General features: G+C 50.8%; 1 protein-coding gene across 4 annotated transcripts in view; it reads left to right on the forward strand.

Moving 5' to 3' along the window:
* Positions 1-19,580, forward strand: part of B4GALT2 (beta-1,4-galactosyltransferase 2) — a 78,449-nt gene that overhangs the window by 13,921 nt on the left and 44,948 nt on the right. For all 4 annotated transcript variants that reach the window (XR_013218669.1, XR_013218668.1, XR_013218667.1 and 1 more), the window contains exons 3-5: positions 8,658-8,893; positions 16,897-17,084; positions 17,255-17,377. Coding sequence is in view for 1 of the 4 variants with exons in the window: in XM_077278333.1 (XP_077134448.1) it covers positions 8,658-8,893; positions 16,897-17,084; positions 17,255-17,377 (547 nt within the window). In the remaining 3 variants the exon portion in view is untranslated. The remainder of the gene's footprint in view (positions 1-8,657; positions 8,894-16,896; positions 17,085-17,254; positions 17,378-19,580) is intronic.

The raw sequence follows: 19,580 nt of genomic DNA on the forward strand, positions 1-19,580 counted from the left end.
CCTTACAGAAGCTGCAAGATGTCAGTGAATAGTAAGATAGTGACCGGGCTGATGGACAGTACGGGATCCCTGAGAAGGTCCAGATCAGGGATCTTGGAGGTCGTCAGTTCATACTACTCGCACCTCTTGGGAAGGAAGGAACTGGATCGTGACAGGATGTCGGCTTTCCTGGCTGAAGCTGTTCCTGAGCCAGGGGCTGACCTCTCGCTGGGCGGTTTGGCAGAAGCGATCAAAGAAGAGGAAGTGAGACTGGCGATCGATGGGCTCCGGCCCAAAAAAACTCCAGGTCCGGATGGCTTAACATCCGAGTTCTTTAAGACCTTTAGGGACTCCTTGGTCCCCCTCTTGACTCAGGTGTTTAATGAGTGTCTCTCCTCGGGCACTCTGCCGAGATCATTAAGGAGGTCGGCTTTGATCATTTTGTCAAAGGGTAAGGACCCGTCACGCATTGAGAATTGGCGTCCCATATCACTTCTCAATGTGGACAGGAAGGTTTTGGCTAAGATACTCTTCAATAGGCTGGTGAAGTTTGCACCGCGGCTCCTTTCGGAGGCCCAGCACTGTTGCGTTCCTGGCCGTAGCACTTTCAGTGCTGTTCTGGATGTCCGAGAGGCCATGGAGCAAGGCAGGGCGGGCCTTTGGAAGGGGTTCTTGCTGACCCTGGATCAGGCAAAAGCCTTTGATCGGGTCGACCACGAGTACCTCTGGTCCACTCTTTTGAGGTATGGTCTGCCTGGAGGGTTTGTGGACTGGCTTAAGACCTTGTACGCAGGGGCTGAGACTTTCCCTCTGGTAAACGGGTGGATTGGACAACCTTTCGGGGTGGGATCTGGTGTCCGTCAGGGCTGCCCTCTTAGTCCTTTGCTTTATGCGTTTGCGATCGATCCCTTCCTCAGAAGGGTTGATTGTGGACCGTTGGCTGGGGTGAGGATGGGCGGGTTGGCGCCAGAGGCTATCCTGAGGGTAGTGGCCTACGCGGACGACGTTACTGTCTTTGTTTCTTCGCAAGAGGAGGCGATGGTGGTGATGTCAGAAGTGGAAAGCTACTCGGAGGCATCCGGGTCCAAGGTCAACCAGGACAAGTGTGAGAGTCTCTGGCTGGGAGGCGGGGATCCCACGTTTGATCTTCCGGACACCCTCCCCGAACCCCAAGAACATGCCAAAGTCCTAGGCATCGAATTTGGCCAGGGTGATTACCCCACGAAAAACTGGGAAGGCAGAATCAAGGGTGTCGCCCAAAAAGTGGACCAATGGAAGGGTTGGTCTTTGACCCTGAGGGAAAGGGTTGACCTGTGCAAAGCTTTCCTGCTCCCCTTGTTAATCTACCTGGGCAGCGTCTGTGTCTTGCCGGAGCCTCTCTGGACACGGGTCTACAGTCTGTTCTTCCAGATGTTATGGGGGAATAGACTAAACCTAGTCAAACAGGAGGTCACTTATCGCACGAGGAGACTAGGGGTTGAATATGGTGAACCCCGTGGTGTTTCTAGTGAACACCTTTTTGAAAGTTAACGTGGCAAACCTCTGGAAGGAGAGGGCTCCTCCGTGGGTATTCTCCTGCAAGGGATGGTTTCAGCCTTTCTTCCAGGAATGGGAGACAGGGGGAAGATTGAAGGATCTTCGCACACCGCACGGGCATCTCCCGGCTTATGTTACCCCGGTTCTGAAAATGATGCGCCGGTGGGGTCTGGGAATGTGGGAAGTGAGGTCCCTCCCGAGGAAACTCCTCGACATGCGGGTCTTGCTTTCACATTTTCAGAGACCACTGGTCCTCAAGGACTGCCCGAGTCGGGATCTAGAGGTTGGGTTAAGTTTGTTAAATTCTAGCAGGATCCCCAAGAAGTATTGGGACTTGACTTGGCGCTGCTTCCAAGGTAAGTTGTATGTGAGGGACAATTTGAAGCACAGGAGCTCCGTGGACAGAAATTGTCCCCGTGAGGATTGCGCTACCTTGCTGGAAAGCATGGAGCACTTCCTGCTTCATTGTCCCTTTAATACAGAGGTGTACAACAGGGTGGGCGCTTCCATTGGTTGGCCGCGGCTGGCCACTCTGTCCTATGCCAAGTGGGCCTATGGAGCGTTCAGAGACCTTGGGAAAAGGGACCGAGCCACTTTATTCTTAGTTAGTGCAGTGGTCAGGTACTTCACGTGGAATGCACGAGTTTTAGTTTCGACGCAGAGTAAAATCCTCCGTGTAGATGAAGTTTGTAGCAGCATCCTAGGTGCCCTGGGGAAGGTGCGTTCTCTGGAGTGCGAAAGACTGGGTGCCCGGAGGGCGGCCCATCTCTGGAGGGGTTTCTCCTTCGGGGTGCCTTAGTCCGTTAGCGCTCCTATATCCTGGTGGTGGGCTGATGTCTTTACACCCTAGGTTTTTGTTTTGTATTTCTGTTCCCTGAATAGAAGGTTTTCAGGCATCGAACTTGAGCCTTGGGTGGTGAGTATGTAGGTTGTGTTCTGTGATGTTGGTTTATGTATATGTTGTATATAGTGAATTGTACATATTGTATATAGTGTGTATAATAATAGGGTCTTAGTGAGGTTGGGTGGGGGGATTGGGGGGTTCAACGGCGGTGATAAGAGACTGATCTGGCCTGGCCCAGGCGCCGCCTGGGGAGATACTTTGGGGCCTGATCCTAGCTCGGATAATTCCTGAACTTTGTGGCCAGAGCTGGATCAGGGTTGGCGGGATAGTTAGAGTAGGTGTGTATATATATTAAAAAACAAACGAATGTTAATGTTGTACACTGTATTGTATTTAGGTTTGTTGTGGGGTGAATGTGGTGGTGTAAGGGGGTGGCTGTAAGGTGAGGCAGTGGGACCGGTAGGGTTTTGTTGTGTTTGCGGTGTTGTATAATATTTGGTTTAGTATAATGTGTTTATAGTGTATATATTGTATATAATATTGTATATAGGACGGTGTGAATGTAGTTGGGGTTGTATATAGTAGTATGAATGAAGCTGGGCCGGGGATCTTACGTGATTTTATACTATTATTTATATTTATATTTTTTACAGGGGTATTCATGTAGTTATGAGTATTTTGTTTGTCATCTTTTAGTTTTGCTTTCTTTATTTTTATTGGAATTTTTCTTTCTCGTCCCTGATTTGTAGGTCATGAACTTTCTCCATTTTTGTTCCATTTCCGGTTTATTTCTTTGTGATTTTTGTCGTTTGTTGTCGTCTGATTGGAGCTTTGTTCTTATGTTTTGTTCTGTTGTGTTTTATTTGTAATGTATCTTAGTTATTGTCATGTAAAGTATTTTTATTTTATTTAATAAAAGACCTTTTTGAAAGTGTATTTGAACAGCAAGGTGGCTTGTTGTTGAAAGGAAATAGAGAGAGAGAAAAAAAAAAAAATCTATAAATCTTCAGCACAGCGAGTGTGAGCGAGCTGAGTGTGACCTGAGCGTAAGTGTGAACGGCGGTAAGTGTGTGACTTGTGATTCAGTGACTTTGGAATCAGGGAGTTTCCAAGGGAGGAATTGTTTCTGTTTTTGTTGTTGTTGTTTTTTTTTTTTTTTTTTTTAATACTTTGTATTTATTTTTAATTAACGTTTCTGTGTGCTGCAATCCCCATTAGGAAATGTGCTCCACTATTGTTAATGCCATCCAATGCACATCTTGCCACATGTATGCAGTCCTTGATCAGCCGGTCGAGGGTGCATACTGCTGTGCGAGATGTGAGCACATTGTGCATTTGGAAGCCCAGATTCTGGATCTAAATGTGCAGCTGGCAACACTGAGATCCATAGACAATATGGAGAGGAGTCTTCTGCTCACAGAGCAGACGCTCAATGGGATAGATGAGGAGGGGGATGGTAGGATGGAGCTGCAGGACAGTGAGGCAGTTAGCTGGGTGACAGATAGAAGGCGGGGTAGAGGGAAGAGTGCCAGGGAGGCTAGTCCTGATCTGGCACACCCCAATAAGTTTGCTAAGTTGGCAGATGAGGGGGGTGCCAGTACAGGGGTAGCGTTGCTGCAGCCAGGCATGTCCTCTGAAAGCCGGAGGAGTGACTGCTCCAGTAAGGAGGGAAATAGGAGAGCAGGGCAGGCCAGACAGGTGCTGGTAGTGGGGGACTCAATTATTAGGGGAACAGATAGGGCAATCTGTCACAAAGACAGGGATCGTCGGACGGTGTGCTGCCTACCTGGCGCTCGAGTCCGACACATCGCTGATCGGGTGGACAGATTACTGGGAGGGGCTGGTGAGGACCCAGCGGTCATGGTGCACATTGGCACAAATGACAAAGTTACAGGTAGGTGGAAGGTCCTTAAAGATGATTTCAGGGAATTAGGCTGCAAGCTGAAAGCAAGGACCTCCAACGTGGTATTTTCCGAAATACTGCCTGTACCACGTGCCACGCCAGAGAGGCAACGGGAGATTAGGGAGGTTAATAAGTGGCTCAAGAATTGGTGTAGGAAGGAGGGGTTTGGGTTCCTGCAGAACTGGGCCGACTTCTCAGGTGGCTACAGGCTCTACGCTAGGGACGGGCTGCACCTCAGTGGGGAAGGGGCAGCTGTGCTGGGGGAGAAAATGGTTAGAAGGTTGGAGGAGTGTTTAAACTAGGGATTGGGGGGAGGGTATTCATTTTATAGGAGGGGAAGATAGTGCAGATAGAGACCTGGGCACAAATAAGGAAGTTGGGGGTGGCGGTGGCATGGGGGGTGGGGTTAGAACAGTTAGTAATTTAAGAAAGAATAGAGGTACAGAGAGGAACATCAAGTGCATGTATACTAATGCCAGAAGCCTCGCCAACAACGTGGATGAATTAGAACTAATGTTGTTGGAGCATAATTATGACATGGTGGGGATATCTGAGACGTGGCTGGATGAGAGCCATGACTGGGCTGTTAACTTGCAGGGCTATAGCCTGTTCAGAAATGACCGTACAGATAAGCGAGGGGGAGGGGTGTGTCTGTATGTAAAATCTTCCTTAAAACCCATCCTGCGTGATAATATAGGTGAATTTAATGAAAATGTAGAGTCCCTGTGGGTGGAGATAAGGGGAGGGGGAAAAATAATAAATTACTGATAGGGGTTTGTTATAAATCTCCAAAAATAATGGAAGCAATGGAGAATATCCTCGTAAAGCAAATAGATGAAGCTGCGACTCAAGGAGTCATTATTATGGGGGACTTCAACTACCCTGAAATAGATTGGGGAACAGAAACCTGCAGTTCCAGTAAAGGTGATCGGTTTTTGACAACTATGAGAGACAATTACCTCTGACAACTGGTTCAGGACCCAACAAGGAGGGGGGCACTGCTAGACCTAATATTAACCAACAGGCCAGACCGCATATCAAATATAAGGGTTGGGGGTCACTTGGGGAATAGTGATCACAAAATAATAAGTTTTCAGGTCTCCTTTAATAAGATGGGTAGTAGGGGGGTGACAAGGACACTAAACTTCAGGAGGGCAAATTTCCAACGGATGAGAGAGGATCTTGGTGCAATTAACTGGGACGATATCCTGAGACATAAAAATACACAAAGAAAATGGGAGACGTTTATTAGCATCCTGGATAGGACCTGTGCACAGTATATACCGTATGGGAATAAACATACTAGAAATAGGAGGAAACCAATATGGCTAAATAGAGCTGTAAGGGGCACAATAAGGGACAAAAAGAAAGCATTTAGAGAATTAAAGGAAGTAGGTAGTGAGGAGGCATTAAATAAATACAGAAAATTAAATAAATTCTGTAAAAAGCAAATCAAGGCAGCAAAGATTGAGACAGAGACTCATTGCCAGAGAGAGCAAAAATAATCCCAAAATATTCTTTAACTACATAAATAGTAAGAAACTAAAAAATGACAGTGTTGGCCCCCTTAAAAATAGTCTGGGTGAAATGGTGGATGAGGATGAGGAAAAAGCCAATCTGCTAAATGACTTTTTTTCATCAGTAATTACACAAGAAAATCCCATGGCCGACAATATGATCAGTGATAACAAAAATTCCCCATTAAGTGTCACCTGCTTAACCCAGCAGGAAGTACAGCGGCGTCTAAAAATCACAAAAATTGACAAATCTCCGGGCCCGGATGGGATCCACCCCCGAGTACTGCAGGAACTAAGTACAGTCATTGATAGACCATTATTATTAATCTTTAAAGAGTCCATAATAACAGGGTCTGTACCACAGGACTGGCGTATAGCAAATGTGGTGCCAATATTCACAAAGGGGACAAAGACTGAACTCGGTAATTATAGGCCAGTAAGCTTCACCTCTACTGTGGGTAAAATCCTGGAGGGCATTCTAAGGGATGCTATACTGGAGTATCTGAAGAGGAATAACCTCATGACCCAGTATCAGCACGGGTTTACTAGGGACCGATCATGTCAGACTAATCTCATCAGCTTCTATGAAGAGGTAAGTTCCGAACTGGACCAAGGGAACCCAGTGGACGTAGTGTATATGGACTTTTCCAAAGCTTTTGATACGGTGCCACACAAACAGTTGTTACATAAAATGAGAGTAATGGGGATAGGGGAAAATATGTGTAAGTGGGTTGAGAGCTGGCTCAGGGATAGGAAACAAAGGGTGGTTATTAATGGAGCACACTCGGACTGGGTCACGGTTAGCAGTGGGGTACCACAGGGGTCAGTATTGGGCCCTCTTCTTTTTAACATATTTATTAATGACCTTGTAGGGGGCATTCAGAGTAGAATTTCAATATTTGCAGATGACACTAAACTCTGCAGGGTAATCAATACAGGGGTGGACAATTTTATATTACAGGCTGATTTATGTAAACTAGAAGCTTGGGCTGATAAATGGCAAATGAGCTTTAATGGGGATAAATGTAAGGTCATGCACTTGGGTAGAAGTAATAAGATGTATAACTATGTGATTAATTCTAAAACTCTGGGCAAAACCGTCAATGAAAAAGACCTGGGTGTATGGGTGGATGACAAACTCATATTCAGTGGCCAGTGTCAGGCAGTTGCTACAAAGGCTAATAAAATAATGGGATGCAGTAAAAGAGGCATAGATGCTCATGAGGAGAACATAATTTTACCTCTATACAAGTCACTAGTGCGACCACACTTAGAATACTGTGCACAGTTCTGGTCTCCGGTGTATAAGAAAGACATAGCTGAACTGGAGCGGGTGCAGAGAAGAGCGACCAAGGTTATTAGAGGACTGGGGGGTCTGCAATACCAAGATAGGTTATCACACTTGGGGCTGTTTAGTTTGGAAAGACGAAGACTAAGGGGTGATCTTATGTTAATGTATAAATATATGAGGGGACAGTACAAAGACCTTTCTGATGATCTTTTTAATCATAGACCTGAGACAGGGACAAGGGGGCATCCTCTACGTCTGGAGGAAAGAAGGTTTAAGCATAATAACAGACGCGGATTCTTTACTGTAAGAGCAGTGAGACTATGGAACTCTCTGCCGTATGATGTGTAATGAGTGACTCATTGTTTCAATTTAAGAGGGGACTGGATGCCTTTCTGGAAAAGTATAATATTACAGGGTATATATATTAGATTCCTTGATAGGGCGTTGATCCAGGGAACTAGTCTGACTGCCGTATGTGGGGTCGGGAAGGAATTTTTTTCCCCATGGTGGAGTTACTCTTACCACATGGGGTTTTTTGCCTTCCCCTGGATCAACATGTTAGGGCATGTTAGGTTAGGCTATGGGTTGGACTAGATGGACTTAAAGTCTTCCTTCAACCTTAATAACTATGTTACTATGTTACCTGAAGGGTAATATGTAACAGCCGAATAGTGACCGCAGCTCTGGAGGTGACTGGAGGATCGGCTTGCTCTCCTTTTCCTCTATTGATCCTGCTCCTTTTTTCCACCATATTGTGGTTGTCAGTTTTTCTGTTCCTGGTTCTCTGTGGTGGTGAAGGAGTTAATGTCATGTAGGGTCCGGCGTGGAGGGAGCGGGGGCTTCTGTGTGGAGGGGCTGGCAGCGTCCTGCGGAGCAATTGCTGTGACACTTGGCCAGGCTGCACGTCCACCTCTGTGTGCCACCGCTCCCGAGGCCGCCTCCGTCCACCTCTGTGTGCCACCGCTCCTGGGGCCGCCTCCGTCCACCTCTGTGTGCCACCGCTCCTGGGGCCGCCTCCGTCCACCTCTGTGTGCCACCGCTCCTGGGGCCGCCTCCGTCCACCTCTGTGTGCCACCGCTCCTGGGGCCGCCTCCGTCCACCTCTGTGTGCCACCGCTCCTGGGGCCGCCTCCGTCCACCTCTGTGTGCCACCGCTCCTGGGGCCGCCTCCGTCCACCTCTGTGTGCCACCGCTCCTGGGGCCGCCTCCGTCCACCTCTGTGTGCCACCGCTCCTGGGGCCGCCTCCGTCCACCTCTCTGTGCCACCGCTCCCAGGGCCGCCTCCGTCCACCTCTGTGTGCCACCGCTCTCTGGGCCGCCTCCGTCCACCTCTGTGTGCCACCACTGATCTCAGGACCTCTGCTTGCTGTCAGCACCCTTGTGATCACACTCGGATACTGTAACCTGCTCCGGCCCTTGTCCTGTTCTCACAGCTGAGGGTTCTTCACACTGTGTCAGTGCAGGCCATGCTGTGTAACTGAGGGTGTGAGCTGCGCTGATACAATGTAACAAAGCTTCCCCGTGTTCCTCTGCTGGCGCCCGTTGGGTGTGATTGTCCCCAGATGCTGAGCTTTCTCCTTCTTTCCAGTTGGCCGCCTCCTGATCGAGTTCAGCTCTCTGATGAGCCTGGAGCGGGTGCAGCGGGAGAACCCCGAGGTGACGGAGGGCGGCCGGTACTCGCCCCGCGACTGTCAGGCCAGAGAGCGCGTGGCCATTGTCATTCCGTTCAGACACCGGGAGCATCACCTGAAGTACTGGCTGCACTACATGCACCCGATCCTGCGCCGCCAGAAGGTGGAGTACGGCGTCTACATCATTAATCAGGTGAGCTGCGTACTCCCTACACCTGGGCAGAAGCGGGGCACAGCCCTACTAGTGTATGGGAGGGTGTGATGTCACACTGGGGTACGGCCCTACTAGTGTATGGGAGGGTGTGATGTCACACCGGGGTACGGCCATACTAGTGTATGGGAGGGTGTGATGTCACACTGGGGTACGGCCCTACTAGTGTATGGGAGGGTGTGATGTCACACCGGGGTACGGCCCTACTAGTGTATGGGAGGGTGTGATGTCACACTGGGGTACGGCCCTACTAGTGTATGGGAGGGTGTGATGTCACACCGGGGTACGGCCATACTAGTGTATGGGAGGGTGTGATGTCACACCGGGGTACGGCCATACTAGTGTATGGGAGGGTGTGATGTCACACTGGGGTACGGCCCTACTAGTGTATGGGAGGGTGTGATGTCACACTGGGGTACGGCCCTACTAGTGTATGGGAGGGTGTGACGTCACACCGGGATACGGCCCTACTAGTCTATGGGGAGGGTGTGACGTCACACCGGGGCACAGCTCTACTAGTCTATGGGAGGGTGTGACGTCACACTGGGGTACGGCCCTACTAGTGTATGGGAGGGTGTGACGTCACACCGGGATACGGCCCTACTAGTCTATGGGAGGGTGTGATGTCACACTGGGGTACGGCCCTACTAGTGTATGGGAGCGTGTGACGTCACACCGGGGTACGGCCCTATTAGTGTATGGGAGCGTGTGACGTCACACCGGGGTACGGCCCTATTAGTGTATGGGAGGGTGTGACATCACACCGGGGTACGGCCCTACTAGTGTATGGGAGGGTGTGACGTCACACCAGGGTACGGCCCTACTAGTGTATGGGAGGGTGTGACGTCACACCGGGGTACGGCCCTACTAGTGTATGGGAGCGTGTGACGTCACACTGGGGTACGGCCCTACTAGTGTATGGGAGGGTGTGATGTCACACCGGGGTACGGCCCTACTAGTGTATGGGAGGGTGTGACGTCACACCGGGGTACGGCCCTACTAGTCTATGGGAGGGTGTGACGTCACACTGGGGTACGGCCCTACTAGTGTATGGGAGCGTGTGACGTCACACTGGGGTACGGCCCTACTAGTGTATGGGAGGGTGTGACGTCACACTGGGGTACGGCCCTACTAGTGTATGGGAGGGTGTGACGTCACACCGGGGTACGGCCCTACTAGTGTATGGGAGGGTGTGACGTCACACCGGGGTACGGCCCTACTAGTGTATGGGAGGGTGTGACGTCACACCGGGGTACGGCCCTACTAGTGTATGGGAGCGTGTGACGTCACACTGGGGTACGGCCCTACTAGTGTATGGGAGGGTGTGACGTCACACTGGGGTACAGCCCTACTAGTGTATGGGAGGGTGTGACGTCACACCGGGGTACGGCCCTACTAGTGTATGGGAGGGTGTGACGTCACACCGGGGTACGGCCCTACTAGTGTATGGGAGGGTGTGACGTCACACTGGTGTACGGCCCTACTAGTGTATGGGAGCATGTGACGTCACACTGGGGTACGGCCCTACTAGTCTATGGGAGGGTGTGACGTCACACCGGGGTACGGCCCTACTAGTCTATGGGAGAGTGTGACGTCACACCGGGGTACGGCCCTACTAGTCTATGGGAGAGTGTGACGTCACACCGGGGTACGGCCCTACTAGTCTATGGGAGGGTGTGACGTCACACCGGGGTTCGGCCCTACTAGTCTATGGGAGGGTGTGACGTCACACTGGGGTACGGCCCTACTAGTCTATGAGAGGGTGTGACGTCACACTGGGGTACGGCCCTACTAGTCTATGGGAGGGTGTGACGTCACACCGGGGTACGGACCTACTAGTGTATGGGAGGGTGTGACGTCACACCGGGGTACGGACCTACTAGTCTATGGGAGGGTGTGACGTCACACTGGGGTACGGACCTACTAGTGTATGGGAGGGTGTGACGTCACACCGGGGTACGGACCTACTAGTCTATGGGAGGGTGTGACGTCACACCGGGGTACGGCCCTACTAGTCTATGGGAGGGTGTGATGTCACACCGGGGTACGGACCTACTAGTGTATGGGAGGGTGTGACGTCACACTGGGGTACGGCCCTACTAGTCTATGGGAGGGTGTGACGTCACACTGGGGTACGGCCCTACTAGTCTATGAGAGGGTGTGACGTCACACTGGGGTACGGCCCTACTAGTCTATGGGAGGGTGTGACGTCACACCGGGGTACGGCCCTACAAGTCTATGGGAGGGTGTGATGTCACACTGGGGTACGGCCCTACTAGTCTATGGGAGGGTGTGACGTCACACTGGGGTACGGCCCTACTAGTCTATGGGAGGGTGTGACGTCACACTGGGGTACGGCCCTACTAGCCGTGATCCCGGCTTTATTCTCTAGTTTTACGTAGTTCTACTAAGTCTACACGTCCCTGATATCATCACCGTCGTCTCTGGAGTTTCTGTCTCTTTAGCGTCGCTATAATCTGTACAGATCTAGAGAGGAACGTGACGTTTGTTCAGGAGGGAGGGTGATCGCTAAGGTGAGATCGTAATGATGGCCGCCCCTGGTCTAATAAATATGAGCCGAGTGCATGGAGGAATTTCACCGGGCACAGAAGTCAGACATGTTCTCCTCTCCGCCAGAGCCGGAACACAACTGATATTTATTATTACAGACAAAAGATCATGCGACAGGCAAACAGAGGGGTCACCCAACGTCTGCGCAGCTCTCATGTCTGTGATCGCTTCATGTTGGGTCCCGTCCATAGTCTTCAGTTTTTATCTACTTCACATTCCAAGGATTCCTTCCAGGATGATGTTCCAGGATGCAGATGCCACCTTGCCCACCACATCTGAGCTAGCTTATGCAAGGTTAATAATTGATGTCATTAGTAGTGATGAGCGAATATTCTCGTTACTGGAGATTTCCAGAGCACGCTCCGGGTCCTCCGAGTATTTTTTAGTGCTCAGAGATTTAGTTTTCATCGCCTCAGCTGAATGTTTTACATCTGTTAGCCAGCTTGATTACATGTGGGGATTCCCTAGCAACCAGGCAACCCCCACATGTACTCATGCTGGCTAACAGATGTAAATCATTCAGCTGCGGCAAGAAAAACTAAATTTACGAGCACTAAAAAAATACTCGGAGGACACTCATGCGTGCTCGAGAAATCTCGAGTAACGAGTATATTCGCTCATCACTAGTCATTAGCCATTCTCTCCTTCACATAGGGAAAAAGACAAATTGGGTAAAATTATCAGGACATAGCTGTCGACAGGAAATTGGGCATGGACTGGGTATCCACCGCAGCCACCTGGGTACCCAAGCAGCATCCTACACAGTATAGACTACATTTAGCCACTTCATGAGTCTGTCAATCTATTACCGGATTGTGCAGAGGGAGCTAAGGAAGGCAAAGTACCAAAGGAGAGGGCAGAGCGAGCCAAGGAAGTCCCAGTACCACAGGAGAGGGCGGAGCGAGCCAAGGAAGTCCCAGTACCACAGGCGAGGGCGGAGCGAGCCAAGGAAGTCCCAGTACCACAGGCGAGGGCGGAGCGAGCCAAGGAAGTCCCAGTACCACAGGAGAGGGCGGAGCGAGCCAAGGAAGTCCCAGTACCACAGGAGAGGGCGGAGCGAGCCAAGGAAGTCCCAGTACCACAGGCAAAAGCAGAGAGAGCCAAGGATGTCCTAGGGCCACAGGAGAGGGCGGAGTGAGCCAAGGAAGTCCCAGTACCACAGGAGAGGGCAGAGCGAGCCAAGAAAGTCCCAGTACCACAGGCGAAAGCAGAGAGAGCCAAGGATGTCCTAGGGCCACAGGAGAGGGCGGAGTGAGCCAAGGAAGTCCCAGTACCACAGGAGAGGGCAGAGCGAGCCAAGGAAGTCCCAGTACCACAGGCGAAAGCAGAGCGAGCCAAGGATGTCCCAGGGCCACAGGCAAGGGCAGAGCGAGCCAAGGAAGTCCCAGTACCACAGGCGAGGGCAGAGCGAGCCAAGGATGTCCCAGGGCCACAGGCGAGGGCAGAGCGAGCCAAGGAAGTCCCAGTACCATAGGAGAGGGCAGAGCGAGCCAAGGATGTCCCAGTACCATAGGAGAGGGCAGAGCGAGCCAAGGATGTCCCAGGGCCACAGGCGAGGGCAGAGCGAGCCAAGGAAGTCCCAGTACCATAGGAGAGGGCAGAGCGAGCCAAGGATGTCCCAGTACCACAGGAGAAGGCGGAGCGAGCCAAGGAAGTCCCAGTACCATAGGAGAGGCGGAGCGAGCCAAGGAAGTCCCAGTACCACAGGAGAGAGCGGAGCGAGCCAAGGAAGTCCCAGTACCACAGGAGAGGGCGGAGCGAGCCAAGGAAGTCCCAGTACCACAGGCAAGGGCAGAGCGAGCCAAGGAAGTCCCAGTACCACAGGTGAGGACGGAGCGAGCCAAGGAAGTCCCAGTACCACAGGTGAAGGCAAACCTTCTAGCATTGTAGCAGTTTAACACCTCAGAGTGCATGGCCCCCACCTGTAGCCGCAAGTCTCGGACCACCCACGTCTTAGGAGGGCGGAGTCGATAGCAATGATGGGTACAGGTCTGGACAATGTATGTGGGACGAGGCCTTGATCCCAGCCAATCCTAGCGTCTACCAAATTAAACCCCTCCCCCACTGTCCAGGAAAGTGGAAACGTCCACTTTATTTCCACCCAGGTAATAAGGACACCCGGGTTGCCAACCATCCCACAACTTGGGCCCACTAGTTTTCCAGCGGCTGTTTAAATTGAGATCGGCAAGGACATGTGCCCACAAAATGGCCCCTTTTACCACAACAGAAACCCCCCCCCCCTTTGCACCGAACTGCAGACAAATTGGATTAGACGCTGTATCCACCTGCATGAGTTCCCCAGTTGGCTCAGTACAGACCACCCTTGACTTGACCCCAGAGGTGACTCCTTATGTCTCTGGCGAAGACGGCGATCAACCCGGATCACCAGAGACATGGGTGCCTCAAGGAAGTCAGGAGTCTCAGAGGGCTAAGGCATCCTTCACCCTTACTGTGAGCCCCTCACAGAACTGACTACGGAGTGCGGGGTCATTCCGCTTGACAATGTGGACTCAGCTAAGGAGACGTGGTCGGGGTCATCATACACAAGGCCCAGTGCCTGAAAAAATCCCTCCACCTTCTGGAGCGACTGGGAGTCAGATGGGAGAGAAAACGCCCATGCCTGTGGGTCCCCCTGGAAGAGCGAGATAACTATCCCCACACATTGCTCCCCTGTAGTACAGTTTACAGGCCTCGCGGAACACAGGAGACTTGTCACCCCCCCAGAGAACCTGTCAGGCAATGCGACCTTGAGCTCCACTGTGGTTTACCTGTAGGGCGAGATCCCCACACCAGATATAATAAAGTGCTGTCTAACCTCTGTGCGTAAATCCGCCACCTCCAAACTAAGCTGCTGCAACCGCCCTGTCAGAGCAGAGATTGGATCCATCACGGATCTGAGAAAATGGTAGCGATCAGAGCTATGTCACGACACAGCTGTCGGGTGACCCAGGACCAGGGGCTTCTTCACTGTCCCTAACACTAGGGGGCGCCCAAGCTCGCCCTGCTCTTCGGGATACTTCAGATGGCGAAGACGCCGGGGCCTCCACCCTTGCCTTATCACCCAAGTTATCCCTTCGTCTATCCCCTTCCCCCACACAGGGAAGAGGGGGCGCTACTGTGCACCACAGTACACCAACCCGACAAACAAGGTAACACAGACAAGAGTTAACAGAAAACTCCATGCATACAAAATATTCACTCACATGTAACAGAGGAATGCACCAGGGTGTGCAGGAAGGCGAAGAAACCAAAACATGGAAGGATAAGGAATTATGAAGCGTACAAACCAGACAACAGTCATTTATACCTCCTCCAGCTCTACTTCTCGCACTCCAATGCCATGCAGCAAGAGCTAACTCTGACAAGGACTTGGTAATAGAGCCCTGGTTATATAGGGAAAAGGAGTGGCTAACCGAGCACAGCTGAACCCAGGGATTTCCAACATGGCCGATTAACCCCTGTTTTGCTGGAAGACGAGGGTAAACTGAAAACTCTACACACAAGATTTTCACTCACATATACAGAGGAATCCACCAGGGTGTGCAGGAAGGGGAAGAAAGCAAAACAGGTATTTTTGGGATCAATCGCTTGGCACATCTCGGATTGCCAATCTTTGCCGGGTCCTCCTTGCAGTAGCTCCACATGTGATTGCAGTGTCATCTGTTTAAAGCGCCCTCTTTAGGTCACCCAGACTGCCCCTTGGGTTCACGTCTACTCTTGGCCATTCCTATACAGCTCCAGAGCCCAATGCTGACCCCACTATACCTCACTGTGGGGATGGGGGTCTTCTGGTGATGACTGATTTCACTTTGTACCTTCTGGAATTATGGCCACAAATTTCCCCCTCGGTCTCATGAGACAGACCTCGTTTCCCACATACTTGTGGCCCACGGGATGGGGGTTTGGGCACATCGTTGCCAGCCTGGATATTTTGTAAGAAAAGTCTCCATCTTCCCCTCCCTGACCCCACAGACCGGAGATATGAAGAATACTGGAGATTGTAGTCCCATTCAGGACACAACCAGGACTGGTCAGAAATTCCTGCAGCTCCTCTAATGTTGCTCTCGGCCTCCTGCAGCTCCTCTATTGTTGCCCTTGGCCTCCTGCAACCTCCATGTTCTTCTTGTCACTGATGTGTGAGGGACATCCAGTTCTCAGCCCCTCCCTGATGACGTCTTCACTGTATCCATGGTAGATCTAATAGCTGGGAAATCTTTTTGTCCCCTTCTCCTGACTGACAATTTTCCACACTGAGATCCTTTGCTGTGTTGTCAGCTGTTTACAGCCCAGGAATGGTCTCCTGGAGCAGCGACACTTTCTCTGGGGTTAATCAGAATCACTGTTCATGACAGCGGCCGAGTGCTGACTACTGTGTAACACGGGGGAAATGTGGTCAGCTGATCCTGGCACAACCACAGCCCCGATGGGTGTGCACACTTATGCATCCACAATACTGTAGGTCATTTATATTTTCCCCTGTACTTTGTTCCTCTCAGGATTTGTACAGAATATGGTGACATTAATGGGGAAAGTCCTGAGACGATTCTTCTACATGACAATAACCTGCCTTTCATAGGGCGTGTAGACTTTCTGTATCCCCTGTATACATGGGTCTTGGTTCCTCGGCAGACCCTCATCTTGGTGAAGGCCGGATCCCACCACTCCATCGACTCCTCCTCCGTTTCATTGCTCCTCCTCCTGGAGACACGAGTTGCTATGACGACAGATACCCAGCTGAATTTCCACATACTACACATGCAAATTGCCTCTTCAGAGAAAAAGAGGACTTGAACTCTATAGCGCCACCTGTTGGAAGCAGCGATCCTACAAGTCACAATCAGCCCTTTAACGAGTCTTGTAATATGACTAAGGCCTCTTTCACACTTCCGTCTTTCAGCTCCCGTCGAGATACTTCGATTTTTGAGAATACGGGATCCTGCATTTTCCCATAGACTTGTATTAGTGACGGATGGCCATCTGTTTCTTCCGTCTTTCACTGGATCCTGCGTAAAAAACGGTCCGTCGGGCAGAGAAAACATTCAGAGGAACGGTTATTCTGCACGTCGGAAAATCGGTCAGCGACGCATCCTACGCTGCCCGTCACTGGCTCCAATGTAAGCCTATGGGCGCAGGATCCGTCGCTGACCGTCACACACAGGAATCCACCGGAGGGGCTGGGTATGTCTCTGGGTGGGCTGGCGGCATCTCCGGAGGGGCAGGGGGTGTCACCGGGCAGTTGGGGTCTCATCGGAGGCACTGGGCATGTCTCTGGGTGGGCTGGCGGCATCTCCGGAGGGGCTGGGGGGTCTCTGCGGGGCTCCCATCCTCAGCACTGTGCACCGCGGTGGCAGCTCCTTATTACGGTACTGGACGGTCATCAGACACCTGATTAACTCCGTGCTTTCTGTCGGCAGCACGGTGAGGAGACCTTTAATCGCGCTAAGCTCCTGAACGTTGGCTTCCTTGAGGCGCTGAAGGACGCCGAGTACGACTGCTTCATCTTCAGCGATGTGGATCTCATCCCCATGGATGACCGGAACCTGTACCACTGCTACGAGCAGCCGCGACACTTCGCCATTGCCATGGACAAGTTCGGCTTCAGGTAATGGACTCTGCCTTTAAAGAGACAGTCCCTTTCCAGGGAAAGAAAAGTGTGACCGCGGGAACAGATGTCACTGAAGCTTGTATCCCGGGCCGGTGTCAGGAGCAGCCGTACGTCTGTGTGTACACCTACCGCTGCACCTTTCTCTGAGCAGTTTCTTTCCCTTCCAGGCTCCCGTACGCCGGATACTTCGGAGGAGTTTCTGGTCTGACGAAGGCGCAGTTCTTGAAGATCAATGGTTTTCCTAACGAATATTGGGGCTGGGGCGGAGAGGACGACGACATCTACAACAGGTGCAGAACTCCATACTGATGCCAGCACTGTGGGATCTTGTGTGTATCATCATCCACCGCATGCATCATCATGCACCAATGCCACATGTATCATCATCCACCCAGGGCCGCTATTAGGCAAAGTGGGGCCCTGGGCCAAAGCTTAAAAAGGGGCCCCAAATGCTGACATATTGCACATCACACAGAAACATTTTGGTTGTATTTACATGCCCTGATTTCAGGCCGCTAAACGAGTTTCCTGGGCTCTTTACACTGAGGAAGGATAATGGGGACAGAAGGATCACTAGTAGATGAGTCTGTCCCCAGACAGTATCATGTTATCAGCAGCACATCTGCAGTTTACATTGGCGATGTGCTGCCGAGAACAATGATTTCTGTTCTGATATAACCAATCCAATCACTCGATGAATAGGCAGCATTTTGCTTGTTTAGTAAAGTCACTCTGTCAGGAAATAGGAAGAAGTTCTGATTACTTCAGTTACACATACAGAGCTCTCAGCTGCAGTTTCCTCTGCCTGCCAACAGTAGGCTGGAATTCTAAGCCTGCAGGCAACACCCTCCCTCCTGCTATATAGTTGTAATGCGAGACCAGGAATGTTTATGGCTCTGTGCTGCGACAGACAAGTCTCCCTACACTCCTCATTCCCCCCGCCCGCCTAATACTGGCTAAAACTGGAACAGCAAGCATGGGATTCTATTGTTCTTTTAAGGTTATGTATATTGGCACCGATCAGGGCTAGAGATATAAGGATTATATATTCCGGATTGAGAGATCTATAGCTCACGGAAATCGCTAGGAGCCAAACCCAGCGAGTGCAAGGAGCCGGTTTCTCTGTAAGTGGGTCATGTAACTACGCTATGTTTACTCTTAAAGAATCCCCCCGACGGGGTGCACATCCTGATCATTGTGTCTTTCGTATATGAGGTTCATACAGCGAGCTATGTATAAAAATGGTTGCCATAACTCTAAGAAAAGGGGAGGATTCTGCCTCTAAGTGAGGTCACCACAGGGGGAATGCCTTGGTTTTAGGCTGGGAAATAAGTGAGTGAAATTCACATGTCTTTTGTCCTGGGGTCTAGCTGAGAGACAGGGGTGATGCATTTGGATATATGCTCACCCTTCCCCCACAGTACACGGTCAGCCATGAGATGAAATGACATAAAGAAATGTGTTTTTTCAACCTTAAATCCCATTTTATTTGTAATTGTATTGTACATATGATACTTGTCATCTTTATAATATCTTTTTATACTTCAGTAAACACTGCCTACCTTTTTTGGAGTAAAATATAAAATTACTAGCTTGTCTCTTCTTGCTCTATAACGTACTGTCACGTCCTCTGAAATGAAATAAGCTACTAATCTGGGTTGGCTCCGGACCCGTTAATAATTAGTAAATCGGAGCTGGTGGCAGCGGAATTTGTCCTGTGCGTTTGGGAGGCTTTGTATCGACGGCAGCGTTGATAATTATTGTTCCCGCCTGAGTGGGAGTAGTTATATCGCCCTAGCTACAGTGTGCCCCTTAGCCAGGACAAAGTAAGGCATCCTTTCTGGCGACTAATTATCCTAGGTGCAGTGCCTTTGACCTGAGGGTAAGGGGGTGCTAGAGAGCTGCAAGTTCCAAACCGGAACTGGGAAGTGGGATATAGATAAATCCCCTTCAGAAAGAACCAGGGGCAACCAAACATCCTCCCCGTGAATCGCGACAGTCGACTGCTGTCAACTGCTTTTAACACGGGAGAGTACCACAGGGCTGTTTTTAAAGCCTGGAAGGCCAACTCACAGCCGTCTGTTCAGTCGACTATTTGTTGTGAGTGGTGGGGATGATAAAGGGATTCCCCTGTGAACCGTGACAAACCCCATAGTCCTCCACATAGTATAATGCATCCCACAGTCCTCCATAGAGTATAATGTGCTCCACAGTCCTCCACTTAGAATAATGCACTCCCCATAGTCCACCGTATGGTATAGAACACTCCCAGTAGTCCTCCGTATGGTATAATACACTCCCAATAGTCCTCCGTATGCTATAATACACTCGCAATAGTCCTCCGCATGCTATAATACACTTCAAATAGTCCTCCGTCTGGTATAATACACTCCTTATAGTCCTCCATCTGGTATAATTCACTTCCCATAGTCCTCCATATGGTATAATACACTCACTCCCTATAGTCCTCCATCTGCTATAATACACTTCCCA

Source organism: Ranitomeya variabilis, chromosome 8, assembly GCF_051348905.1.
Source record: "Ranitomeya variabilis isolate aRanVar5 chromosome 8, aRanVar5.hap1, whole genome shotgun sequence".
Classification (NCBI taxonomy): Eukaryota; Metazoa; Chordata; class Amphibia; order Anura; family Dendrobatidae; genus Ranitomeya; species Ranitomeya variabilis.